At 40.0% G+C, this 27738-nt stretch overlaps 2 protein-coding genes across 4 annotated transcripts; one reads left to right on the top strand and one right to left on the bottom strand.

Moving 5' to 3' along the window:
* Positions 1-681: 681 nt before the first annotated feature.
* Positions 682-24682, top strand: RB195_010920 (uncharacterized protein; the record flags this gene model as incomplete). 3 transcript variants are annotated; one of them, XM_064192122.1, is made up of 22 exons in its annotated part: positions 682-750; positions 893-1003; positions 1058-1144; positions 3543-3612; positions 3712-3818; positions 3893-3958; positions 4762-4875; positions 5755-6020; positions 7307-7409; positions 8348-8448; positions 8547-8615; positions 8960-9067; positions 16409-16481; positions 16576-16662; positions 20348-20494; positions 21110-21256; positions 23014-23130; positions 23726-23827; positions 23883-23990; positions 24202-24357; positions 24429-24551; positions 24620-24682. In XM_064192122.1, the coding sequence occupies 22 exons, from the start codon at positions 682-684 to the stop codon at positions 24680-24682; spliced, it is 2394 nt and encodes a 797-aa protein (XP_064049705.1). The 3 variants fall into 3 exon arrangements, with proteins under 3 accessions (XP_064049705.1, XP_064049706.1, XP_013300831.1); XM_064192123.1 differs by lacking the exons at positions 8348-8448; positions 16409-16481; positions 16576-16662; ... (6 more) ...; positions 24429-24551; positions 24620-24682 and adding an exon at positions 13236-13319 and having other exon boundaries at positions 5755-5819; positions 5878-6020; positions 8960-9005; XM_013445377.2 differs by lacking the exons at positions 682-750; positions 893-1003; positions 1058-1144; ... (9 more) ...; positions 16409-16481; positions 16576-16662.
* A 672-nt stretch (positions 24683-25354) lies between these two features.
* On the bottom strand, positions 25355-27477 carry RB195_010919 (uncharacterized protein; the record flags this gene model as incomplete). The annotated part of the gene is made up of 4 exons (XM_064192121.1): positions 25355-25441; positions 25507-25641; positions 25692-25796; positions 27220-27477. 4 exons carry the CDS (start codon positions 27475-27477, stop codon positions 25355-25357), a joined length of 585 nt encoding a protein of 194 aa, XP_064049704.1.
* Between the last annotated feature and the right edge of the window lie 261 nt (positions 27478-27738).

Raw genomic sequence — 27738 nt, 5'->3', positions numbered from 1 at the left:
GTCAAGCAGCTGGATGGGTATGGTGGATCGTATGTTGCTCCACATGTCTTTCGTGTTAATCCTCAGTTGTTTTTCTTTTGTTTTTCATTTTTCTGAAAGAGAGAGAAGAAGTGAGTTAGTTGTGTCGAAGGAAGCTAGCGATGCTTGTTCTCGCTGCAAATTCTTACAAGTTTTCATAAGAGGGAAGCAGCAGGCAATTAGGTTTCTAAAGTCCAGCGACTTTAGTTTGACTTCAAAATCCCTTGCTCCTCAACGACTTGTTTGCAACTCGCTAAAAAAGTCATGTTTTCTAGCTTTATGTTCTCTTGATTTCCTGGGAATTGAAAGAGAATTATTGGTGCTAGTCGATTCTGAACACTGGACCCTTCATAATCAAGCTCATCCCTCAATTTATTGTTAGATCAGAAGTTAGATCGGTTCTATATTTCACTTTTTTGAGAACAGGATATCAGTAGAGTATAGGTTGTGGTTATCCTTTACGATTTGCTGCTTGCTCGTCGACATTACGTGATTTTGCAATTGACGGTTGTTTATTGAGCTTTCATGCACTTTGCCGCTCGTTCTCAGTCTGGTCTTATGCTTTTCTGCCGCATTTTTTTTTGGTTATAAAAAGTTTCTCCTTAGTTTTGATTTGTTTCGAGATTGCACATCAATTTCTTCGGTCCCTTATAAACCTCAAAGATGACGGACTATATGGCACAGATGCTCAACGAACTGATGGGTCCCCAACGCAATTCTTTGCCAGGAGAGGTAATTTTTTTTCTTTGATTAGTTGCTGATGATTGGAATTTGCAAGCAAATACTTGAGCAGTTTCTTTCGATCGTCCCCAACTGCTGTCCACAGAAGCGAATATAAAGTAAAGAACGTACTTGTACTCATCTTGCATTTTAGGGTGGTGCAATTGACTTCGATCACCCAGACGTATGTCGAGATTTTCTTGTCGGCTTTTGCTTAGCTGAAGCGTTCCGGAACACTAAGAACGACCTAGGGTTCTGTCCATATGTAAGTCTTTTCCCACACTTTCTCTTTTCAAACACCACTCCACATAAAATTTAGCCCATACATGATGAAGCACTCAAGAAACGATATCAGGAAAGCCATCGGTTCGGACGTCTTGGATATGAAGAAAAGTATTTGGAAAGGGTTTGTTTTCTAGATAGTTTTTTAAATTTTTTTCCTAAAGTCATCTATATTGTATTGTGCCTGTTTTTTTTACTAATCACATCGCGTTGTTGCAAGTGCAAGCTCAACGTAAATCATAAAAATCCCGAATGGAAGCTCATTCTTAGAGTAAATCATCATGACATGAAGAAAAGAATCACCTTCTTGTGGTCCTCGAGCGAGCGCTTATCGGTGGTGGACTACTACTAGTACATAGATGGTACTTCGATAGCTTCTCCATGAGGAACATCATTTTTGTCCCTTCTTCTTCCCGAAAAAAAGGATTTTGCAAAAAGATGTGATTATCACGTAGGAGATCTTCCTTTTGTACCTTCTCAGTCTCTTAATAAAAAAGTCGCTTGTAATCTGCCCAAATGTTTTGGTCGAAACACATCGCGTTCCTACCCACCTAATTCTACTTTCTCCAGCATGTATGGCGGAGTTCCTGATCTTCGATCGTTGTCGTATAGCAGAATTCTGAATCCCCTCTCTTACTTCCGTGAAATAAGAAATAAGTAATGATACTTGTAACAGGACTTTTTCAAGGGTTCCCTCAATGTTGCTGGCCGCATTCCCTTCCTACTTTGGAAGTGTTGGTTTCTGATTTTGTGCGGATCCCCTTCTTGTACAACAGCGTGGTCATGTTTGGTCTTCTATTTGTTTAGGAAGATTACACTTTGGTGAGCAGAGTTTGAAAGCCTGACCAGGATGTTGATGATGTCTTGCAGTTGGTTTTTCATATTTACGCACGATTCGTCACCGACATAAAGGGATATCGGACTTCGGAAGGGAAAACCTATGCCATTACGCCCATGTCAAATGGTAAGAAGGCAAATAAATGTGGACGAGATAGGAATAGGAATCATGAGTGACCTTCTCCACCCTACTTCTCACTGCTGTTGTTCCGATGTTTTTGGTATTTAGTTTTTTCACTTCCGAAATGCGGTCATCCTATCAGGATTGGTGAAGTCCTGACGGGCACCTCTTTTCGCTCTCTTTACTAATACTGTGATGACTGAAAATAATGCAAATACTGTGATGACTGAAAATAATGTCGCCGATTTTTTCTCAAATGTTCTGACTTAGACGAATGTCTTTTCTTTTTTTTTTCTTTTTGGTGCACCGTTGGTGCATGTGAGTAAATAAACGAATAAGTACTGCTGCTCGTCTCTTCTGAAGGTCATCATTCAATGCTTACGTAGCTTCAGGTGGTTTGTAGTAGCTTGCGCACCGTGCGGCTGGGCGTGTAAGTAAGTATCAGCTCGATTATTTTCAAAAATGAGCGTCTTTTGTCCAATTTAACCTCTCAGATCTCCACAGATTGTGAATATTTTCGATCAAACGACTGTCTTCTCCATTGATGTTTTTCCTACCTGAAAAAGAATTTTGATTAACATAGGCGAAACATTCTCAGTTAATTGTAGGCCAGTGGCTTCATCTTGTGAACGTTGCGGTTTTCTTTTTTCCGGGAGCAAAAGGGGCGATGATCCGATCCTGTGTGGAACTCTGAGGCAACAGCGAAATGAGCTTCTAACTCTTACGTTCAGCATAGAGAGGTAGGTTTTTAGAGTCGTGAGCTTCTAAGGATGGTCTTAATTGTGATAATGAGAAGTGATGAAATGATTACGATAAGCGCAGATAGCATCTCTCCCGGGTTTTTTTCCACTTTAGACCGTAGTCTGGATGTGAATTTTTTTGGATCTTTTCCTGGGGCGAATCTTGCCGTTGATGTTACTGACAGTTACATTTAGAACATGCGATGTTCTCTGTAGAACTTTTGGAGATCTATGTGGAAAACTCCGATTTGATTATGTCTCCTTCGGTGCTTGATGTTGGAGTCTGAATGAGGAACATTGTCGAAATCGGCGCTGATCAACATTTTCGTAGCTGTAGACATCGAATTTGCATTGCCAGTTGTCCGAAGGAATCGATGTTCATCGTCACACTCACGTTTTTAATGAGGACATCAGTTTTAGTAGCTGTTTAGTTGTCGCATGTCTCAATAATCATCAAATTTTCAATATCTGTGGCTCGCCTTTTTCTCTACGGGTTGACAAGGTTGGAACTAACTTGTATCCTCATTTGCACCTCTTCGTCACTTGATTACAGGCGTTTTGCCGGTATAATATGCAGGATACTATCTGTATGCAAGCATACACATTGCACACAAATGGACCTACTCCCAGTCACAAGAGAGGGGTCACTCAATTCAGATACAGCTGAAGCAATGGAGGCTATTCCTGAATTTGAGCGGGACAAGTTGTTCCAAGTTCTTTGCATATCTGAAGCAAAATATAGTAACTAAAACAAGAGTTGGTCCTGATTATCCTATGTGAGAACATCGTCATACTTATAATTAGCGGACCATTTATACTTGCAGTTGAATCGCATGCACAACGAAGTTCGCAGAAAGATCGAAAAGAATGAGGCCCGACTAGTCCATACACGAGGTTTTGAAGAATTTTCATCGTTTTCTAATAATTTATTCCTTCTTCTTATACATTAATGTTGAATTCTGCTTACCTACACTTTAGCCAATTATATTTCAGCAGACACCCATGTTTCTTGTGAAGTGTATGATAAGAAAAAGGCGGAGTTGATTGAAAAACGAGAAATGATTGGGAGAAGAATCGAAGGGTTAATGGAAGAAGCTGAGGTAATTCGTCACATGATTATTTTTATACCACAAAATCCACTTTTGTTTTGGATTTTGCGTTTTTTTTTTTCTAGATCGAAGGCCAACAAGGAAATGTTGCTGCAGCTCAAACAGCAGTTCAGAAGGCAGATGAGCTCACAGTGAGTCTTGTTTAGCAGTACGTACACTGTATGGTAGGATGATTTCCCATAGTGTAAACTGCGCAGAAATATTTCCGTTTTTGAAAAGCTCAATTTTTAAGAAGTAGCGAAAATACACTTTTTTCGAGATCTCTCCCTTTTTCTAACACGTTCTCTGAGGTGCTCCACTATTGTGTTGCTCGTCCTGAGGAGAATGGCTTCGAAAGTTTGAGTCATACGTTTATAAACTTGGAATTTCATCATACCCTTGGGGTACGCGCACAGCGAGAAAATCCCTATCAAAATTTCTTGCCAACGAGGAGCTCCGTTGAAATAGGAATTCCTTAGACCCAGAGGAAGCTCTCTAATATCTCACAATACCGACTAGCTGTATCAAAGTTGCAGCATCTTCCCCGAATGGATAGAAATTCATTATTTTAGAAGGAAACCATATGTAACGGAGAGTAATTGAGGCCAATGCGGAGATTTTCGAACTTCACGTGATGTCGGTACTTCCCCAATACCCTAACTTTTGCTCATCTACAGTGCTGAAATCCTGTCTGCATGGAGATTACAGATTTTTTTTGGTTTCAAAACACTATTATGGAAGGCGATGTAAATCAGACCATGTCATGGTGTCACTGGAAATTATTCGGTTCGTCCGAATTGTTCTCACTTACCGAGCCTTTATTCATGATCGGAAAAAGAAAAAAAAAACTTTCACCGTCTATTAGCGCACAGCACAACTGAATTTTCTTAAGGGTCAGCAAAGAGTCGTAACTGTTTCCTTTCGGACCCAAGTGTGTGCTTCTTTTTATTTTCAGAAGGAACGAGAAGACTTGAAAAAGCAGGAAGAGGAGCTAGAACTTGAAAGGCAGAGAGCAATTACAATGGAGGATCAGTTAACTGCGGGAAACAAGCAGATGCAAGTTTGTCAAGTGAGTTGCGTTTAATAAAAAAAAAATCATTTGATATGTTTCATCAGTTTGGTTTGGGATTTTTCATTCTCACTCAATTCACAAAAATACCCCTGCAAATAATTGTTTAGCTATTTGACATCATAACATGCTCTGTACAACGTTGAGAGTTAGGTGGTGTTAAATGATGGAATGCTAAATGATGTAATAAGTTTCAGCGATTTCAAATAGCTTTTTGAATACGCGAGCTTCTTTTTGATCAGAATCTCAAATAAAATTAAACCTATTACTACTTTACATTGCAATTTTGTGAATGTTGAGGAACTATTAGAAATTCTGGGTTGGATAATCATTGTGCGCCCAATCAAGTCATTTTGAGCACCCGCAAGATACATGGTTTGCCTTCCTCTACACAAATGTAGCTGTCTTTCGAAACATAGCACGGCTAAAGAGCCTTTGTATTTATCTAGTTGAGGGCACTTTTCAACGAATGAGAACGTATTAGATTATGTTTGAGTGGAGCTGCTTAACAGAAAAACTGTCATCTATCAGAGTACTCCGGTGAAAAGTGGCTCAGCACTGTGGATTCGAACCAGCGCTATTCACGACATGATAACTGTCACTAAAGTAGCCTTACGTTTCCCACTGGATGTATAAATGTTCTTCGAATTCATTTGTAATCCTATTTCCCGAACAGATTTTTTTCCTCAGCCTTAAAAGTTTCGTTATGTCGCATAATAAATCCTCCTAACTGCATATATAGAGCACATCGCGTTCAACAAGTTGAATATGTCCGTCGTTAGTGTTAACGCTACACTAGATGCATGCTACAAACAACCTTTCGGTTATCGGTGATACCAACCCAAACCTACACCCATTTACAAGATATTTTGATTGTAGGTGTGCGGATGCTTCATGCTGACGAATGACGCGCAGAGTCGCATAGATGATCATCTCAGTGGAAAGTTGCATATTGCTTACACAAGAATCAAGGAGCAAATCGACCTCATGATGAAAGCTAAGGAAGAAAAAAGAGTTCAGTTGGAGAAGGAACGCGGAAGGGACAAGGACGATAGAAAACGAGAAGATCGTGACAAAGATCGGGAGAAAGACAGAGATCGCAAGGAGCGAGAGGGAAGAAGAGACCGTAGTAGAGACAGAAGGAGGTGATTCTTTCTGAGTTTCTCTATTCACTTTTCTGTGGAAATACACTTCTCGGGCTGCAAAACTTTAGTTTATCTCTCATGATCTTTGCTGCGTAGTTGCAGAGAAGGAACTACACTATGAGTTTTCACATTTTCATTTCACAGTATTGTGTAGATCTAACATTTGCTTTGAACAAAAATTGCAAACTAAAAAGTATAGAAATGATGTGGAAGAAGACTTTGTGGAAGATTCTTGCAAGTGTTCATGAGTGCCCAGCAAATGTAGAGGTGTTATTCTTTGATATTTGTCCAGAAGGATTGATACAACTCCAGCAGCAAAGTCGCTGATCTTCACTCCACTGGTCTTACAAGAGAACTGCATTCACCTTCATGCTTTCTTCTTTTCAAAAACTTTTCCTGGAAACAATCTTAGTGAACTCGTCTCCAAAAGAGATTCATTTTAACAAAGTTGTAAATATTCTTCTCCAAAACCTAAGAAAATGGAGTATCCAATTGGTGCAGCAGTAAGGCACAGTTTTTGATAACGGACACCGTGCTTTGATTTTTTCTCTTACTCTTCAGTCATTCAGTGCCAATCAAGGATTCAAAAACGCTTCTTTACAGAATTTGAAATCTAGAGCTGACTTCTCTATCGGTTCTTCTTTCGGCATTCCCAGGAATACCCGATGTATAGCTTTACTGTCATGCGTGTGCAGCCCTGCTTCAGTTGTCATATTCCTGCCTCTCTCTCTCTCGCAAGGGGCAAAATTCCGCCTTATTTTTGTCTGTGCGTTGTTTGCACCGAAATTTTTTCTGCTGCTTCATTAATTTTGTCGTCAAATATTCTTGCTTGTGCCACAACGGTTAAAGCTGTATGTGCATGCTATAGCGAAAAACAGCACAAGGATACACACCATTATGTCCATCATTGCAATGCGAAAGGATAGTCACCAGAATAGCCGAGTACAACATCCCTAATAGTTCCGTGTCTACATGAATCAATTCCATGTCGCCGTAAATTGTTGTTGACATAATCGAAACCTACCTAGTACCAATACGTACCAGTATCTGTACCTAGTAACAAGTTTGTAGGAGAAGATGAAGTATAGAAGGTTTAATAGTACTTTTATTTGTCGACTTCATATTAATATAGTTTCATTTATTGATCACCTTTTCTTTCCTGAGACAAGCATTAACGATGATGACTTTGTTATCCTAGTTAAACTTCTTGAGACTGCTGCTTTTGAAGTTACGAACAAATGTATGGTAAAGTTTATTTCAGAATTTATCGTAATCCATGTTTTAAGCTCTCGTCGTTCAAGAAGCCGCGATCGTGATGGACGTGACCGTCGTGATGAAAGAAGAAGTGATCGTGACCGCCGAGACAGAAGCCGGTCACGTGACCGCAAGGTTTGTTACACCTTTCATTTGCGCGATAGGCGTTCTGTGGTATGTGATTCGTCGACCTGAGAAGATTTCAAAAATCTTGTTTCACATTAATGCTTATGCACCTTATGATGCACAAGTACTTATATACGGTTCTTGTTAAGAAACACAAAAACACACTTCGTATAGAACACCACAGTCGCCAATCGTAATACTATCTTTTGCAGCAGAACGCTTTCTAGTTCTATTTTAAAATGTGTTCGTACTCTTAGATGTGTTTTTTTTTCTCTAAAGCATGAGTCTGAATTCTAGTTCAGTGCATTCGTGCACCAAGCACTCATTGTTTCTCACGTTTGCATGTCATTATCCAACTATGCTGATTCATGCATTGGTTACGGTTAGCGCCGTTTGCCGAAATTACGGCATTTTCCAATGAGCCAACTGATTTATGCTCTCGCTAATTTCAAGCATGTGAGGTCCGTCACCTTTTAGTTAACATCCTACAAATTCTGCAATGGATCTACAAATTGATTCATTAGGAATTAATTAACTGTTTTCAGTGATATTTTGAGTGTGTATTTTGTTTGTATAACTTCTGTATAAGATAGTTCGTTATGCCAATATAATATGCGTTGTGGTTAGTACATGGAACGCATTTTTTAACGCGAACCTAACAGAAATGCTTTCGTCAATCATTCATTTGTGTTTAATTTCGTGCGACGTATATGAATGAGTACTCTGCAGGGTCTCCTTTCTGCGTATTTTGTATGAGACTAACACTTTTTTGAAGTTCTTCCCATAATTGAGTTGCATAGATGCCATTGAGTGAACTTAATGTTTTACTCCTTCCTAAGAAGACGTTACTGCTCTAATTTTTTGAAGGGTCATTTTTTAAATGAGTTTGATTTCACATTAATAGAGCCTTTCCAATTTAATATAACTTTTAAACAAACACTTTACAGAATAGATATTTTGCAATTGTCCCACTACTCTTATTGAGGGTCATTATGCTAGTTTTTAGATTTAGAGCTAACATTGCGAGAATTCACTCTGACGATTCGAGGTAACGAAAGCACGATTGGTTAATTTAAGGTTCACTAATGACCAGCTTTTCACGTCTTTGGAACCTTTTTAATTACTAATATGTTTCGGTTTTTCTAGCGACGCTGACTCCTTCACAACAATTTCATTCGATTTCGGTATTTCACTCTCATCTCTTTGTTTGTCAAGGTTAGTTCCCGCGAGGTTAGTCTGGTTTTTAACTCCCACAAGTGCATGTCGTTCATCTTCTGATACCTCTTACATTCCGCGTCTGGATCCATTGCAATCGAGATATCTGTATTTCTGCATTACTACAGTGGATTTCGAGTTATGAAGTTAGTTTCGTCTAACTGAGAAACGGCGTTTATTAAGTCAGGCGTTGTTCCCATGATCAGGAACTGTAACTAGCGGTTAGTTTGAGCGTAGATTTTCATATGCTGAATCTCTTCCTCTGAACTGTGACTCCTAACTGTGGATATATATGGTTAGGCAACCTGCAGTAGATGCTGATTGTAATTTTTGCGTGTTTTCAGGGTCGATGGGCTACGCCCCGCTGAAAATGCAAAAGAGCTCGTTCTGGTATTTCCCTTTTGTTCCTTTTTTTCTAATCGTGGAAGTGTTGTTTGTTGTGTATTAATAAAGTATACCAGATGTTGGGAGTACAAGGGTTATTAAAAAAATTCGGGTTTGATTTGTGTTGATCATGTAGAGGCGAGTAAGAAATGGCGCTGCACCTACGGTATTTTCTCTTTATTTATCCACAAAAATTCTCTTGGGAGGTGTCCACAAAGCGAATTTGTGTGGGTTAACCCGTAGTTTCGTAAATTCATATTTGATGCAGCTACTTCTCAATGAAAGAAAAGCCTCAGCAGAAATAAATTAGTGGATCTGTACGAATGGTGGCGCGTACAATTTAGCGCAGCTTTTATTTCAACTTATTTTAAACTCTTTGACAATGACCGTTTATCAGTAGTGTTGTAATGTATTCACTTCCTCATTATTTGGATTGTCTAGAGATCAGTCGAACTTCTTTCTTTGTCGGTTTTTTTTTCTCCATACTTCTTCCGGAAAGGTTTGAGGGTGGCAAGAGGGAAACTCAACTCATTCCTGTTCCTTCTTTTTTCCAGTAGTAGATAGGCTTTAGGACCTAATTTGTAAATATCACAGCGAACGCAAGAGGCTTCTACAAGTGTTTCTGTATCAAGTATATCATCATTATAAACTTTCTAGATCTAGAACTCTCGGTTTCCGCCAAGAAGTAACTTCTTACCTAGTATGAGGCACGTAAAATAGATTCCATCACGCGTGAGTTTGTAGAAAAGTTAACACAGATAATTTTTATCACAAATTCACTGTGTTCTTTGTACCACTTCGTTCTATCGCGAATGCGTATGAATTGTGAAATGTTCCTTGTAAACTGTAAAAACAAACTGTAAAATTTTCCCGTCTTCATGGAGCTCCTTTCTCGGCTTTTGTCAATAAGATAAAGTGCCATTATCGACTTCCATCCACCCTTTCCTTCTTTCCGTGACTCCTCTTTTTTGCTAGAAAGTGCCTTCAACTGTCCTGTCTGATTCTTTCTAAACCTTAAACTTTGCAAAATCTCGTGTTCACTGATGCTAGATTCTGAAGCACTACTACGAACTGCAACAGCTTCAAAATGAACCAATAGAAGAACAAAAAATAACGCCAAAGCTCCCAGTATTAGGGTGACCTTTGTGACAGCAGTGGAAAGCAACTTCACTGGAGGAACTTCTGCAACGTCCACCTCCCAGATATCCCATGTACACAGAGAAACGTTTTCATAGTAGCAACCATTCAGTCTCGTCACTTAGAGAAATAATTGACAAAAATAACGAAGAACCCCGCTTCCATTTCAGAACCATGTTTCCGAAATCTGATGGCAAGGGGAAGAGCAACTTTGAGAAGAGAGGTTTAGCTAACTTTTATTGAAAAAGGAATAATGTTGACTTTTTTGTGGTACAACCCAAATCTAGAGAAAATTCTGTGTCTGTGACATCTCAGAACTCACTTCCTTGGAGACACCTACTTGCGCAGTGTTTTCTTCCCATCCAATGAAATCAACTCTCAATCTCTGAGGGCCTTTCATAGATTCTCTGAAATAGAACTGGTCTTTGAACTCATGCGACTTCAAGCCATTAGACTTCTCAATCTGGGACAAAATGAAAATATTCTAGAATTCTTTTATTCCCCAGAAGAAGTTCTGAAGAGTACCTTTGGACTATTAAGCAACGAAATACGTCAGGGAGCAGTTAAAGACATCCTTCATAGACGAGCAATTTTATATCATTATTATACAGGCTTTTATTGAAATTTGCTGTGAAATTTCATGTGTGGGCGGGGCACACACTACACAATTACCAGACTGCTGCATGTGGTTATGGTGGCGGGTTGACTGTCTAGTTCATCGTCACGAGCACTGTATGGTATTGGAAAAAAAAATCTAGCAAATATAGCGGACTTTGTAACTCGTATTAGACCTCTCTCCTCGCTTTAAAAAGAAACCGTGCTGCTGGTAAGAGTGTGGTTTTTACCGTTACGCAACTAGTGACCCTCTATCTCCATTCCGAACCAAAGGCGGTTATAGTCGGCGTAAAACGGGTTGCAACGGGATGACGCGACGCAGCGTAGGTGAAGGCGTATAGTGGAGCTGTCTACAGCACGCGGGAAGCTCCCCTTCTTGCTTTTAATTTGCTCTTCTACTTTTTCGTATAATGGTGCTTGAGCGGGATTATATAGTATTGGCAAAGTGACTTCCCACAATTTTTATTGTTTACTTTGTTCCTAGAAACTATTGAACTAGCGGAAGGAAAGGATTTTCTCACTATTATGCTTATGAAAGGTAGTCGTGTGCAATTGTACAAAAAAGAGAAACTGAACCCTTTCAAACTAAGAGCATAGTGCTCAATAGAAGGAAAACTGGGCTAAAAGGACTCTTCTGCGCTGAAGATTATGTAATCTCATTGCTATACGGAAAAGTAGTAAAAAACTATGGAAAAAGCAAGATGAAAAGAAGTCCGCGTAGCTCTTCATACACTGTAAAGAGAGGGAAGGTTCAACGCACGGCTCCCCTAAGGATACGTCGTGTCAACTCGATACGGCACGTTTTACGCCGACTTACTTTGCGTTGTGGATGAGCAGAGACATCCTTGTTACTTCTGATTTGTAGCACGGTTTAGGAGTTGAGTTTAGGGTTTAGGTCAAAATTTAATCTTAAGATTAGTACAGGACAGACGTAAGACGAACATAACATATGCATCCTCTTCCTTGTTTTCCCAAACCAAAAAAGAAATCCACTGCTCAGCATGTTTGTTATCCGAATCCAAGTTAACGATACAGTGGAAGCAACAATTTCAGACTAAGCGTTCAGATTAAAAACGTCCACAACGTTACAGATACAGTACTGCGGTGTCAACCAATATATAGTCGGGTCAAAACTACATGAAGCACGGTGCATTGGGCAAACGGTAGAGGCCAGTGCCGCCGCGATCCGGAGGCTAAGACGTCGTTAATTGCCGCGCGTCCCTGTACCGTCATAATTTTTTAATTAATATCTACTTGAATTGTTTTATTAGTTTTTTATTAGTCCAAACACCCATGACCCTAATAAGCCTAAATACCTAACCTCATTTACGAGAAAATGACAAGCTGTTGTTTAAATAAACTAATTATTATATAAACTGTATAAACGCATGTATTAAATATTTGCTGTTTTAAATTATTTAAATTTAAGGTAATGTGGTTTAATTTAAGTACAATTCTTTTACATAAAAAATACCTTATCAATTTTAATATTGTTTTTTTTGATGATAATTATGTGATTTAATCTTTTTTATACAGTACTGCGGTGTCAACCAATATATAGTCGGGTCAAAACTACATGAAGCACGGTGCATTTGTGTGCGCACTCGAAACGGCGCGGTGGAGGCAGCAGTTGCAACAGAGGTGGAACCATCGCAAACGGTGATGGGTGGTGCCAGCAAGAGTTCCATAACGCTCCTAACCGCTACGTTCCACTGCACGGCCCCGAGAGTAGCCGCGTACGCAATTGCTTCATGTTGTTTTGACCCTACTATATAAAATGGCAGCCACGCTTTCCGTAATTGGTAGGATCCAGCGGCGAGGGCGACCACCATCAGTGACTCCTCCAAATTCCATTTGTCAATGTTGCAGTGGAGAATACATGTAGGTTTGAGTGCATGAACATAGAAAATTAAAATTAGCGAACTGAGAATACTTTAAACTCATTCTCTTTTTTCCTAAGATATGTGCCAGCGATCTCATCCGTTCTCAAGTTTGCCTACAAATTTTAAACTGCTATAGAATTTCGTGTTACTATTTTTGATGGAAGCCCAGAAAATTTAAAAACGTTTCCATAGGTGGACGTGTATAAATAGTAGTCCCACTCTAATCAAAGAGGAAAACAGAATGCAGGCACGAAGAGGTGAACAGCGACAAATACTCTGCTTTTGGAAGCTCATAAGAGAGGGATTGCAGCAATATCAGCTTGAAGTTTTCTGAACTAACAAAATTGGTTGTAAAATGTCCACATCCTGCGATATTTTGGCTACTACAATAACAAACTAATAGTTGGAACAACTCATAAAGTGGACAGGATGAAAGACGTCTAACCCCTGAGTGCCATTTCCAGTGAGTCGAAAATGTCAGAATAGGACGCAATATTCTGCCTTGGGAACTCGGAAGTCAAACTACGTTACGCTTTTCCTGTCAGTAGCTACAACACCCAGGATTAAATATGGAAAGGGATATCATAAAATTAAGTTGCAGCGAAAATCTGATAGAGATCAGGCTGTCGGCTACGATATGATCATGACGCCACTCATCATCCCTCCTTCACCAATAATAGAATAAAACGACATGGGGAAGGCATTTGTACCTGCGAGGTACTTTAGAACGTGCCTCTTGTACTCATTTCGTTCCCCTCAGCAGCGTATTCATTGGTTTCGCTTGAATAGCTCGGTGAGGAAACCTCATTGTTCCTCGTCCTCACGCTCGTGGATCGAGGGTGCGCATGGGTGGCACGTTCCAACTTGCATCGTAATGGAATGCCTTTTCCCAAAGCGTTTCTTTCGAAAATTAGGGGAAATTGAGTGTTGCCATGTTCAAGTTTGTAATTTGTACTCCAAACTCTACGTTTTTTTTTATCAGGTTTCAACACTATGCCAATTTCAAGATACGGTCCCTTCAATGTCTAGAAAGTTACTCAAAGTAATGTGGAATCGTTCTAATTGTAATTGGTCTTCCGTACCGTTCCACCGAACATGGAGGCGCTCATAGCATAACTCTGTTAAATGTACGAACGAATAGATATTGCTGTGTTGGATCACTACCGACGACAAAACATTCGATCTACACATGTAATGTCAGACAGTCAAACCCAGCCAGCCGCTACAAGTGGCAAGAACGCGTTCGTGTTACGATACCCATTATAGTTATAACGACTTTATATCGAGCATTGATTGATAATTGGTCAGACTGAGTTGTTGGTCCATTCGATTTGTTCGATAACGCGAAAGCTCATGAAATTCGAATACTTCTAATGCGTGACAAGTTTTTCTCCAACAGAATCATCTCTAATAAAACAATAAATAACGGTTCCTTTCCTGGATGTGTTTACTCCTTACCGAAAACGAAAACCAACTGTGTCAACCTAAGAATAAACACTACAACTTAGTCATCCCACCTTGTTCGCCTTCACTCTTACCCACTTGCGCTCGGTTTTGTGTTAGTCGTGACTCATAGTGAATACGAAAAAAACAATATCTATGACGGTGCCACTCATCTGTCAAGGACACTTTCCGCCCTCGCTCATCATTGTGCGCTCGTCACCTCCTCGTACTCCACCGCCCTTCCATCTTTCTATTTCACTGAGATTTCTAGTCAGATATCGTATATGGAATCTTGTGTTCTATCTACTATACTTTCTGGAAAAAATACTAGATCAGACTTCCACTGCTTCCTGCAATTTGTTCCGTTCTATTGTTCGTAAAAAGAGCAGGATTATCCGGCTCAATTTTGTACTTTCTCTATCAATAATAGAGGTTTTCAGTGAAAAACCAATTATTGCGGTTAATTACCGCAATATCTGTTCAAATGAATGCCAAATGTCAGCTCTAGAGCTAACTGGCTTATTTTGATCGCCATTATTTGACGAGCATTGGTGAATAAGCGCTATAGATTCAGAATGATTCATCTACGTGAATGGTATCTGTGATGAATTTCTTTCGATTTGTCACAACAAAAGGAAACCAATAAAGGAATGAGTCTTTAGTAGAACGGGCAGGAGGAAGCGAGTGCTGAAGGAAGTGATAGTTGTGCACGAATTTTACAATTTAAGGGTAAACAGAGCTAGTGATGTTCATATGGGGTCTTAGTGCTAAGTTCTCTTCGAAAAAAATCTGAGAGAAAGAAGTGGATTTTTCTCCCAGTCACCCAGATGGCTGCTCTTCTGCTGCTTTCGAATGGGTTTAGGCAACGATAGGACTCTTAGAGTAACTGCCTGTCATTTTGGCAGAATCAGTCTTACTGGGGTGCCGTCATTGTAAGAAAAAAAGAACGCTTTTAATATAGGAATGATGTAGATGACAATTTTGGATATTTACAATCATCTTTGCAAATAAAATGATGTATCATGTGACTTTATTTGTAGGGACAAAATACTACATAATATTCAAACATATTATTACATATATCATTACCTTATTCATTATATTTATTTCTAACTTTATATATATTTTCATTTTACTTATATAAATATTATTATATTTACTATTATATTTGTTTATTGCACGTATATTTCGTTTATTACTTGATATATCTAAGATGTAATCAGTCCGGATTCCCAATGTTCTGCCATTACTGGCGAATTACCCACATCCTGAGCGCGGCCATCGGTTACCTCCCCCCTCTATAGTCCTTAGTATTCGTACACTCATCCGGCGGCTTAGTCACTGTGAAGGAATGCAGCGTCGTAAAATATCGGGAAGAAGTCGAGTTATGAAATTGAGTTGTAGCAGAGATCAAGGACACACATTCTGGCAACCGCAGGCTAAGCGACTCGGCTGGGAAAAGTAAATATTAATTCCAGTCAATGATCTCTTCCGCTCAATTTTTCAAGATTCCTCTACTGTGGTCAGCACTTTTCATCATTTTATTAATTTGTTCTTCTTTCCATGAACATCTCTGCGTACGGGGCATTCCAGAGGCATACGCGTAGCTTATTCCTTTTCTTGTTTTCTCTAACTTAAAACGGAATGCAGTTGATCGACAAGGTCCAGGTCAAATGCGGTGACAGCGTTCCACCACTACTCCTTTATCGAATGTTTTGTTGCGATATCGCCTAGCTAGGTCTTCTTTTCCTTGAGAAGCGTCTCGTTATCGCAATCACTGACTGGAATCTCCGTTGTTGTGTCTTCCGTTTGTAAAATCTGCTAAGATAACAGAATATGAGTGTTTTGTTGAGAGAATAACTTCTCTGATGTTTTGACCGGAAATTTTTTTTTTGAAATACTATTGTCCTAAGGTGTGTGTTTAGATGAATGCACTTGTAGTTATAATTCTTGTATGCAAAAATAATGCGAAGTACATAGATACGGTATAAAAACCTTTGGATCTTCTCTTCTTGTGACTATTTACTGGATACGTTTGGTTTCTGGTTCACACGCTTCGATACCACCGTCTCTTCCTTTTCCCTGGGTTTCATTTCAGATTTCGTTTTCGGTGCCATTTTAATGAATAAATTTACTTTTAAGTTTAGGTCCATAAATCTTCCTGGATACTTTGAATTTGGATTTCAAAGATTTCTACGAGAAAAATTCGATGTTTCTTTCTGGAATCTAAGACTATTTCGAGTTCAGCAGCGTAAAAAATTCACTCTTTATCCAGGGTTTTGTCTCCGCACAGGTCTCATAATGTTCGTTTTACTCATTGTGGGCAACCAGCACCAGTCATATCGCTAAGGAGTATGTGGAGACTACACGTGAACAAACAATACTCTGCGAGCAAATAAATACCGTAAGATTGTCGCAAGTAACGCGTTCATTGACGGTTTGTAACTCAATAAATGGTGATGTGCGTGGAAGTGATGTATTCCAGGCCATTATTATAGATGGTCGTTCTTATCAAAGGATTAAATCAAGAATTCAGTGCAGATCTCGATGTTGTGTTTCCTTCAGTAGTAGATCGGACTCGAGAGGTGGTTTGCAGGTATCGCAGCGGAAACGCGAAACGTCAGCAAATCCAGGGATCAGACACCTCGTGAGCGGCAAAGGTTTACGAAATGAGGGATACTCTAAAAATCCATAGGATTAACAGAATAAAATCGCGCTAAATGGATATAATTTTAAAAAAATGACCATTATTGGTTATGTTCGAATACTGCATACTCTAGGGTTTGTGCTACTATAATATACACTACTTGTGTATTATAGTAGCCAGTAGAAGAGCGTCAGACTTAAATAACCGCTTTTCAAAAGAGTATGGGCATTCCGCGGGAGATTCTTGTACAAATGTTTCCACGTTTCGCGAAGCAGACTGAATTGAGCCGTTGTACACATACATTCTCATGTTGACCTTCACGCAACGTTTTTGTTTAACGAAGATTCCTCGCTCTCTCTTGCCTCCCGCATTGTATGCGGGCAGCACTGCTTTCTTATGCACTTCTCATCAAAATTAGACATTCTATCTTTTTTAGGCGGAACTGCAGCTGTGCTTCTGGGAAAGCCAAAAAGAACGCTGCTATTTATTTTCCGAGCACATTTATCTCATTTATTTCTGCTTGGTAAATTGCCATAGTAAGAGGGAAGGGGAACTGCTGCTAAGCTTTCACATCTTTCTCAGCAATATTATTTCCATATTTTGGCCCTCGCCTTGAATTCCAGCTACTTTCAAGGGTAAGCAACTAAACTCCCACATCTCAGCTGAAGCAGCAGTTCCTCCAGGCGAGCGCTGTAATGGACTCAAAGTGACGGCGCCACAATGTCAGCGAGTCTATCGTTCAAAAATTTTGGTTTATGTACTCTCAGTTCCAACTGTTGGCTACAGTGACATCTATATTATGGAAATATAAATCTGAAAATGAAACATTGCTTTGTGAACCGCCACTAGATGACATGTTATTCTCGTTGCTCCAATATTTTTCTTTCTTCTTAGAAACAAATGTGGCTAGAATCGTACTGAGACTAAGGCGTAATCCCTGAACTAGTTTGCTGTTGAAGTAAAAGTAAATAAAACCGCATAGAAATTTGAATGGCGTGATGATTGAGTTATGCAAAAATTGCAAACCTGCGTTCTGTAGGAGAAAAACTAATTCAGCAGATTTGTGGCTAACTTTTTACAAGAAACTATTTACTGGATAGGAATACCTAGTTCTGTTAACTAGTAGCTTGACTGATTTTCAAGAATCTTTTTGAGGTTTTTAAGTTCAAATGAAAAGTGTGTTGAGGCTAAAAAAGTCTTATAGCACTTTCCTTCGCGAAATAACTTTGCTTTCTCTTACTCATCCGATGACCATTTTCCAATGACTACAGAGACGGAAAAATGAAACGCAAACGAAGTTGATGTGCAAAGCTTTCTTTACACAGTTAATGTCCGTTCCGATGCCGATTTTTCGCATTGTTCTTCCATCTGCAGCGAGATGTCCTTCCTCTTATAAATCACACGAAGAGTTCTAAGCACTCTACCCCGGCCTAGTGCTACTTTCCTTCAAACAGTACCCGTACTGTTAGATAATGATAATTATACATGTTTTTTATTCCGCTGAATTGAGTGAGAGTTAATGAAACGACGGAGAAGAAAGTACTCTTAAAGGATCCTGAGAACCATAAGGATAAAAATTGTTTTCTCTGTCTTCTCTGACGTCTGCTCACAATTCTTTTGCCCGTGTGTGTTTTCGTTTCGCTGACTAATCGTTTTTTTTCTCGCTTGAACAAAGCAGGCATGCGTCAAGTTTATAGTTTGAGAGGCACTGTAGTGTCTTTCGCATAAAGTTGCTGCATAGGCACTTCCACGGCATCGTCCCATCGGCCTCGACCAGTGAAGGTACGGGATTAGCCTTCATCCGGGGACCGCTTTAACTTCCCCGACGATTAATTGTCGTTTGAATGTGTTCTTCGATGCGATGATTGGAATTCCCGCGTGCACTTTTTGGCATCACATCGATTCGCGGCTGAGTCATCCGAGCCCTCGACCCTTCTAGCACTTGTAGCAGTGCAGGCGAACACCTTCGTCGCCTCTGCACGGCTTGCACTTTCCTCACCCATGCATGGATGTCGATTGCCTTGCGAACATCTAACGCCTCCATTTTGACGCCTCAAAGAGAGTCATCAGAATCCTTCGGAGATTCCTGAGTTGTTCCTCCAGTATTCAAAGACGTTGGATTTGAGATGCAATCTCTCCCATTCTTTTTCGAGTTTCGCTTGGACATCTAAAAACTTTTTAATCGGGTGCATATTTATTTTGTTCACTAAAATTGCTATAGCTTTTTTTAGCGGATGGTCTTTACCAGTAGTACTGTGAACCTAGACTTCAAGTAGAATGACAGCGAAAATAAGAAACATCATCTTAAAATACAGAAATGAGGTGGACCCGATGAAACAACTCTCTACTTCTGTAAAACACCTCTACAAAATCAGAACGTATGAGGTGCACTAGGGATGGAATCAATCGATGTCCAGTCATGAATGAATCATTTTCATCTCATCAATCGTACGATCTAGCGAGTTGCTCGGGCAACCCGATCGGGCTGTTGCGTTTGATCCACCGATTTTTGGATTTGCAGCGAAAGAGTAACATGGCATAAAAGCATTCTATTCATTAAGTAACCTTGAACCTACTCGCAGTATTCCGAATGCGTTCTGCTGTGATACTGATTCTGCTAACGATGCAGGTTTCCTATTCTGTCTGGTACTCTGAAGTCTCCAACACTTAGAATTTACCTGGACCTTTGCTTTAAAAATGGTTATCTTCTATTTTTGTCTTTCCTCATATCAATTTGGCGAGCACAGCACTTTCTTTCAGTGTATTGAATATGGTGAGGTACTCTCTGGCAGAAGTCGAACGGATCACTAAAGTGGTTAATTAGAATTAGTTAATTTATAAAGTCAGTTTAGAATTTAAAATCCTAACTTAACTGTACATTTTGAATTACCGATATTGTTTATTTTCTTTCTTCTTACCATTACATTTTTTGACAGGATCTCCTCATGTTTCGATGTTTTCTATTTCTATAGAAGCTAGGAGTGTTCCGTAAACGTTAATACTGGGTCCTTAAAGTGAAAGTAAAATTCCTGGTTTGTGTAGTCCCACTTGATATCAGCCTATTACGTCCTTTTTTTGTAATATTTCGATGTTCTACGTACTAAAGGTGAACATGTGTTTTGATTTATTCATATTCGTATTCATAGGTATGTATGTACATACATATGTGCACACATACGTGGTGATTGTATCAAAACACAGTTTTGCTAGTAATATTGCCTATCTGGAAAATATTCGCGGTTCATGGGAATCTGCTCTCTGTCGAACAATGTCTTCATTTTCCATTGAGTCGGATGAGAAAATTCGTTTCATAGTTTCTTCATCTTAGCAATGTTTCTGATCGATTTAATAATCTCACGATAATGGGATGTAAAACTTGACTAGATGGCTCAAGCTGGCTTTTATCAGATTTTCCACAGATGCTCGAAATACCTACACACCGATTCGTCCCCACACTGTTTTTTGAATAATACAATTATAAGGACTTTTCTGTTTGGACGGAACAACACTCATTTGTCTTAATCCGTACATTTCGCTTTTTTTTTCTTTTTTTCTTGCAAATACTGCGTTTAGCTGTTTGCTCGCATCATTGTTGATGATAAATACAGCGGAATTCTTCACAGATGAACTCCCCGTATGCAACGATCGTTGACAACCCGGACTTCCATCCGGCCCTGTATGCCGAGAAAATCGACCGTGCTTTGCGCGCAGGCGACAAGGACACAATCGTGAAGGTTCTCACCTCAATTAGCAACCATCAACGTCAACTGGTAAGAACTTTTTCTTGAAGTGGGCGGTAAAAGGAGCATCCACTAATTTGATCATTGAAAAGAGTGCAGAATATTTCTCTAAACTAGCAAATACTAATGGTCTCCTCCTTAATAATGGTATTTTGTCCGAAATTTAATGCTACGTTAATTTAATAGATTTGATATTAGTAGAAGCCAATAGTTTTTTCTCCAAATATTTAAGAAATTCGTTGGAATTCATAACAGGTTCATTTCTAATAAATCCTCCAATTCATGTGAGAATAAAGAAAGGAAGACAAAATTGGAAAGTAATGAATTCTAGTCCATTCCATTCCATTCCACGAGACAGGATTTTTGCAGGAAGAAAAGTAGGCATAGGTGCTAATGCTGTTTTAGTGACTGCTGTTTAATGGTTTTGTCTGGAAATAACTACAACTACACTATTGTGCAAGTTAATCATTAATCAGAATGCGTTTATTACGTGCTTCTATTAGTGGCTGCCATTTTTTAAAGGCTATTGTTGCCATAGAAATGGTGTTACAAGCTGTTTCTTTTTCCAATATTAACTATTAATGATCCCAAAATTACCTATTAAAAAAGAAGGAGGAAAATAATTTAAAAATGACATCGTTTCAGTTGCGTGAACCGTACAAGATTAAGTATGGCAAGGACATTATCTCGGCTCTTGACAAGAAGTTCAGTGGAGATCTCGAAAGAACCATCTTTGCCCTCATGGACACACCACTGGACTACGATCTCAAACAGCTCAAGCAAGCCATGAAGGTCACCATCTATTCCATTGATTTATTATAGGTCCCTGACATATCCCGAAGTGAGCAGGGCAGAAGAATGCAATAATAAAATAAAGAGGAGAACTACGAACTTTGAAAATAGCCCTAAAAAGAGTAGAAAAACAAAAGGAAGCAAACTCAGGTGCTAAGTAGGCTTAAAAAGATTCGACAAGCAATCAGATGAGAGAAAAGAAAGGAGGACAGGAAGGGGAGTAAGGGCTTAGTCGATATGAGCCAGTTGAAGCCCGCTCAATGCACGAGAGGTTTCCTTTTTTTAGGACTCATGACTGCAGGAAGTTCGTTTTTTTTTTTCGTTGCTACGTCTTTCGTTGCTGACTCATAATGTTGACTAGTAAATTGACGAAATAATTATGGATTGGTAATAAAAAAATATTTGTTAGAGTATCATTTTTCCTCCCGTTGTGAAACAGCATACATCCGTCCAATTTCTTCACCTCCTTTACTTCGAGGTTGCCAGCCGTTACGTGGAGTAATTGTAAAGTGATAGGAAATTTGGTGACAATGGAGGTTGCGAACATGAATTCTTATTTACGAACACATCATTCTTGGCCATGTTTTCGCCAATTTGATTCACTTCCATATGCAGTGAGCGTTGTGAAGAGATTTTCGGTCAAACAGAGAAATTGAAAAGAACGTTCCCCTGCTACGTGGACGTAGGAATATATGGTGTGATTTCTGTCGTTGAGTACTTATAAAAGTACATTGACAAAGGATTCAGTCGTGCGAAGATAGGCATCAGAAATGAAAAGAATAATGAATGAAGAAAATTGTGTTATGGACGACATTAACCGTAATCCTAATACTCGGAATGTGTGGATGCATTCACCTAGCTTTTTGATCCTCCAAACGTCTCATACGGTATGCAGGCTTGCAGTTCAGCTGCAAAAGTCTGACTTCGACTTATATCCGGAGAAAAGCGATGATTTCTCGGTCGGATCGAGAATCTCTTCACAACGCTCACTGCATGTGGCGGTGAAAACATGGCCAACACTACCATGTCTTCGGAAATAAGCATCAATGTTCACGACCTCCACTGTTACCAGATTCCCGAGCACTTCACATTCGCTCCGCGTAACTGCCGACAGCCTCGAAGTAGAGGAGATGAAGAAATTTGACGCATGTGTGATTTTTCACAAGGGAGAGAGAGAGAGAGAGAGAGAGAGAGAGAGAGAGAAGAACAATACTCCAACACTTATTTTTGTCATTATTTCACCATTATTTCGACAATTTATCTGCTACTATTACAGGACGTCTATGTTCATAGTACTTTTTGTATTGATCCTACTTTTTAAAACCATGAAGTGAGGACATTGAAAAGTCTGGAAGTCGTTAACATCAACCGGTGACTGTTTAACACATTAACGCATAACTGACGTTGTTCCCTGGCGCGATGAAGGAATTCATCAAATACAAATAATATCAGATCAAATCATATCAATTCATTAAATAAACATAAAATTTCGTAAATGCACAACTTTGAGGCATAGATCGACGAGATCGGCGAAGCAGAATTGACTTGAGCATTCATTCAAACTTTTGAATTTCTTTTTTTTTTACAAAGAGGGGAATGATTCGTGAGAATAATAACAAATGCCAACAAATGCAGCTAATTTCATCCTGCTTTACCACTGGCTTCATAATCTGCGTTCAAAAGCTTTGTCATAAGCGGCACTTTACGCCAAAGTTTGCATCTATAAATTTGAAATTCACATTTCGTCATATTTTCAGGGCCTTGGCACTGACGAGGCGGTGCTGATCGAGATTCTTTGCTCTCGAACCACTGACCAAATGGCAGCGATCCGAATCGCCTACGAGAGGGAATACAAAATACCGCTTGAGAAAGAGGTTACTATGGATTCCTTTTCTGTTTACTATAGTATCCTTGTCTGGGAAAAATATGCTGCTACAAGTACAACTGATAGTTGAAGAAAAAACATAAAAATAAGATTATCAAAAAAGAGAGATTTTCGTGGCGATTTTAAGACACTGAGATGTTTAATCTCTCCTCGAACGTTCTTAGTTGGAGGTATTTGTGCAACGACACCCGATCTTGAGTACTGTATGGAGCATGATTGCCGCATTCACAAGAATTTTTGAACACTACTTTTTTAGGCTTTTTCCTACTACAAAACGGACTTTTTTACGGAAACATTATTAGCTTTACATTATTAACACTTCATCATTATTAAACAAGAAGTTTGAGCACTTCTGCCTCTCCGTTACTCATAAAAAAATCGCTCATCGCGTCCGACTCATTCCGTTCGTTTCTCAAACTCTCCCATGTCTTTTCTTCGACTCTATCGCTGCTTTGTCCTTAATCTTCTCCTTCTTTATTATCAAGGAATTCTAAGCGCTCTTACATACTTCGAACATTATTAATAAGGGATTTCTCGACTAAGTTGAAAGCTATCACAGCATGTACGTCCTGCTTCAATTTCAGGTTGCATCCGAAACATCAGGAGAATTCAAAGATCTGCTTGTCGCACTTATCACCGGTAGCAGGGACGGTAGCCGTAACACCAACGACCAGGAGGCAAAAGATGTACGATGGTTCGCACACTCATTCTGAACAGTAGATATTTTCTAATTTCTTTTAGGACGCCGTTCGTCTCTACGCCGATGGAAAGTCGAAACTGGTGGGAAAAGATGCGGCTTCGCATTTCCTCAAAATCCTCGCAACTCAAAATCAGTACCAACTGAGAAAGGTATCATTTTTCCGCCGAGGACAGCCGGGAAAGAGGCTCGCAGAGATTCTCGAGCTCTGTCGCTACACCTGAGCATAGGGGATTCGAATGTAATTAGAGGGTTGGGGAACACAGCCCAATCATGTTCCGTGAAAGCAATTAGTACTGCAGATCTTAAAAGCGGAAGCTTCTTTCCCATCCCTATGGATTGAGCACTAACGTCTTCGCTCAGGTATTTGCTGCTTTTGCGGAACTTTCCGGATCCAGCATCGAAAAAGCAATCGAAAAGGAGTTCAGTGGTGATCTGCAGAGGAGCTACCTCACTATAGTTCGAGCTGCCTCCGACAAGCAGAAGTTTTTCGCCATGCAGTTGTACAACTCGATGAAGGTGCATTGTGAAGAACCGGCCCCTCATTCATTACTTTCTAATTTCCTTCAAACTTTTTCCTCTTCATTAAGGGTCTCGGAACTCGCGACAATGATTTGATTCGTGTGCTCGTCACCCGTTCCGAAGTTGACCTCGAACTAATTAAACAGGAATTCCAAGCTCTATACAACAAACCCCTCGATGAGATGATCAAGGTCTGCAACCATCAACCGTTATTTTTGCTCGCGCTGACAAATTCTGATCGTTGGGTTCTTGTTTTTAGGGTGACACGTCCGGACAGTATCGTGATGCACTTCTCGCTATTGTTGAAGGAAACCGCATGTAGACCGTTATATCGCTGCATTTGTTACATTCCCGCTTTTTCGTCTCGTTTGAATTGCTATTTATTTGCAATCCTTATCTGCTTCACGTAAGAGCAACAGATTGAAGTATGAATAAACATAAAATGTCAGGTATTTGTTACCGCATAAAGGAAGGGATAAGGTGAGAGTAATGGAACCAAAATCGTGTTGTTTCATAACTGTTCTTGAAAAATGCTGGCCTTCAGCGAAGCAAACTGCAGAAAAACAGAAAAAGCTACCAGAGAAGCCTGAGTTCAATATACCTTTCGTTCTCTAATAGGTTGTAAGCTGACCACGCCTACGCAGTGGTCATACTAAAGACGTACTGATCTCCTATCCATTGGTAATTTTTTCCCAGACAAACTCATACTCCCAAAAACTGGAAGAATTATCGTTTTGCGCTAATGTATAATCCACAAAATTCACGAGAAAAAATCACGGCATAATCACCTCCTCAACTATGTCAGCAGTTTCCGAGTCCGTGTGGGCTGGACTCTAGTTGCCTGCGGTGATGCCTAGTAAGAAGAGAAGACAAAAACTATATAAGGCACAAAGAAACAACTTTTCTCTCTTGCGCACCTTTGACCTGCAATCTTTAACTGCCTTCTCCTAGAATAACAGTTCCACGTACTGTCGCATAAGCTCCACCGTCTCCATCAACTTTTCCAACATAGGCCGATACTCCTCAAACCGCTGCGCTTCCACTGCTGAGGTCCCCCCACCACCACCTCCTTATGCAGCTCCTACGTAAGTGAGCCGCTTTCGATGCATCCAACTCGTGCTCTCCCTGCTCTACCGTGTCACTCACCTCAGCCCTGTTCAACAGGGCTTCCGCCTTCTGTTGCACATCCGCCAACAGGACCGCCTCCGATCTTCGGAGCACTACCAACGCTTCTTTCAGTACTGCCAATGCTTGCATCTCAAGTTGCAATTGATGCAGGTCCTACAATCATCTGAGGTAGGGAGGGAGCGGCTATGGGTTCAGGTGCGTACGCTCCTCCAGCCCAGTTGCATAGGCTCCTCCGCTTCCGAAAGATGCATAACCAAGATGAAGTAGACGACAATGGTGTTGGAGCTGGTAGTCGTGCTGGAGTTATTCTGAAATATTATCATTATCTGAAAATACGATTCAGCAATGGGAGGACACGTGTAACTTCAAAATTGAGAGTTCTAGCTATAAGTAATGTTTCAGTGGCGAACGCAAGATTGGCTTGGTTTCCAATTAAACATATTGCAGCTAATAAAGTTTTTCTTACGAGACATCGAGCGTTGAACAAAAAACAAATCATTTCAGGAATTCCGTCCATGTTTGCACGTTTTCCGATGCTTAGGAGTGTCTCGCAGCACGTCCAGGTTTATCCAGAAAACAACTCGTTCTTGATCTTGTTTGCCGCGATTGAGCTTACGTGCCTGTTGCGTCAATTCAAATTCATTCTTTCTTTCCTCCGGAGTCATGCTTTTTTCAACATCACATCACAACGTTTTCACTTCAAGAAAGTCATTCTCACGCAGCAGTCTGGTGTTGGCGTGTGCGCTATGGCAGCGGTAGGAAATATGAAGTATGACTTTGACGAAGGGGATCGAATCTACTATTGAGAAAGATGCTTGAAGGACGACACCCCATCTTTATCACATCAAGGATACCCGGTACTCTTTTCCAGCATCCAGTTGTTGTTATGAAGGAAGTAAATCTTTGTCAGCTTCCTTGACAAGACTAAAAACCATTGTGTGCGGGGATAAATCTGCTTCAGGATGCTCCGCAAGTTCAGTCGATATCTTCTTTGCCTAGAATTGAAGCATGGTAGTCTCCACGTTGGGATTTCAGTAAGCTGGTAGATAGACTTTCAATGATGATTCAGTATTTGTTTTCCCAAGTTGAGTCGTACACAAGGTTGTTATGACCTTCTATTCTTGTATTTCAAAGTTTCGGAGAGTTTGCCCTCTCCACCCCGAAAGGATGAAACCGTTTTTACTTCCAACAACCTCTGCTTGCGAATCGTTCTCAGTTTGTGAGCTGCTACTGGCTGTTCTTGGCTTTCATGAGAGGATCGGTTTAACTGGCACTGCATTCAGGAGATCAAAAGCCAGAAGGAACAGAGTAGCCGAGATTGATTTACCGAAATGTGCACTCAAGGCCTAGCTAGTTAAAACTCAAACTTGGGAAAGAGAAAATAGGACAATCCAGGGCTAATGAGGGAGGACCAGCTCACTAGGGAGAATTAACCGCCGATATATGGACTCGAATTTTGGTGAATAACTCAAACTTGGGTAATACGAAATATTACGAACTGGAGAAAAGGGAGAGGCAACTGCTCAGCAGCGGGACAGATCAAATCAACTTTCTTTTTTTCAAAAATCGAGATTAACAAAACTTTTTTTATATTAAGAGTACTCTCCTTCATTCTCTGCAGTAATTTTTCATCTTTTCGCGGGCTTTCAATCTTAAATTCACTTGTCTGTCGTGAAAATTCTCCTTGAGCGCCTTTGAAGAAACGGCATTATTTATAACTCAATGCAGGACCTGTAACGGATCACTGATCTTCACTGATAGACTGATTTGCAAGGACGTGACCGGAGCGCGCTCACAATGGAAATAATATGGTAGCTGATGCTGGTCGTTACGACGGAAGTCCGCTAGCTTCTCGCCACCAATATAAGCAGAGATGACCAACAAATTAAATCCTGAAATGAGCGAATCCACTACTCGAACATCCAAGGGAAAAAGAGAGATGAGTGAGTGGGGCGGGCTGAATTGAAAAGATCGAATTTTCGCGAACATTCGAAAATCGAAGTGATAAGGAGCGGCGTACATGGCAAGCACATATTATCAGTGAAAGACTTAAAAGTATGATATTTGCACGCTTTGTTTTTCTTTTCCACTAGCCAGCCACACTGACTATGTCTAGCTATGGTAACTCCGCATTGCGAGCAAAACGAGCAGTGCAAAAAATCTGAGGCTGGATACCTGACCTCTTGTGGTGCTTTGTTCACTTGCCTTCACTGATCAATAGAAATCAAAAGTAGTGACATTCTCTGTAGA

The sequence above is a fragment of the Necator americanus genome, chromosome III (assembly GCF_031761385.1).
Source record: "Necator americanus strain Aroian chromosome III, whole genome shotgun sequence".
Taxonomy (NCBI): Eukaryota; Metazoa; Nematoda; class Chromadorea; order Rhabditida; family Ancylostomatidae; genus Necator; species Necator americanus.
Note: the sequence above shows the minus strand (reverse complement) of the source record. Positions and strands in the feature narration are given on the sequence as shown.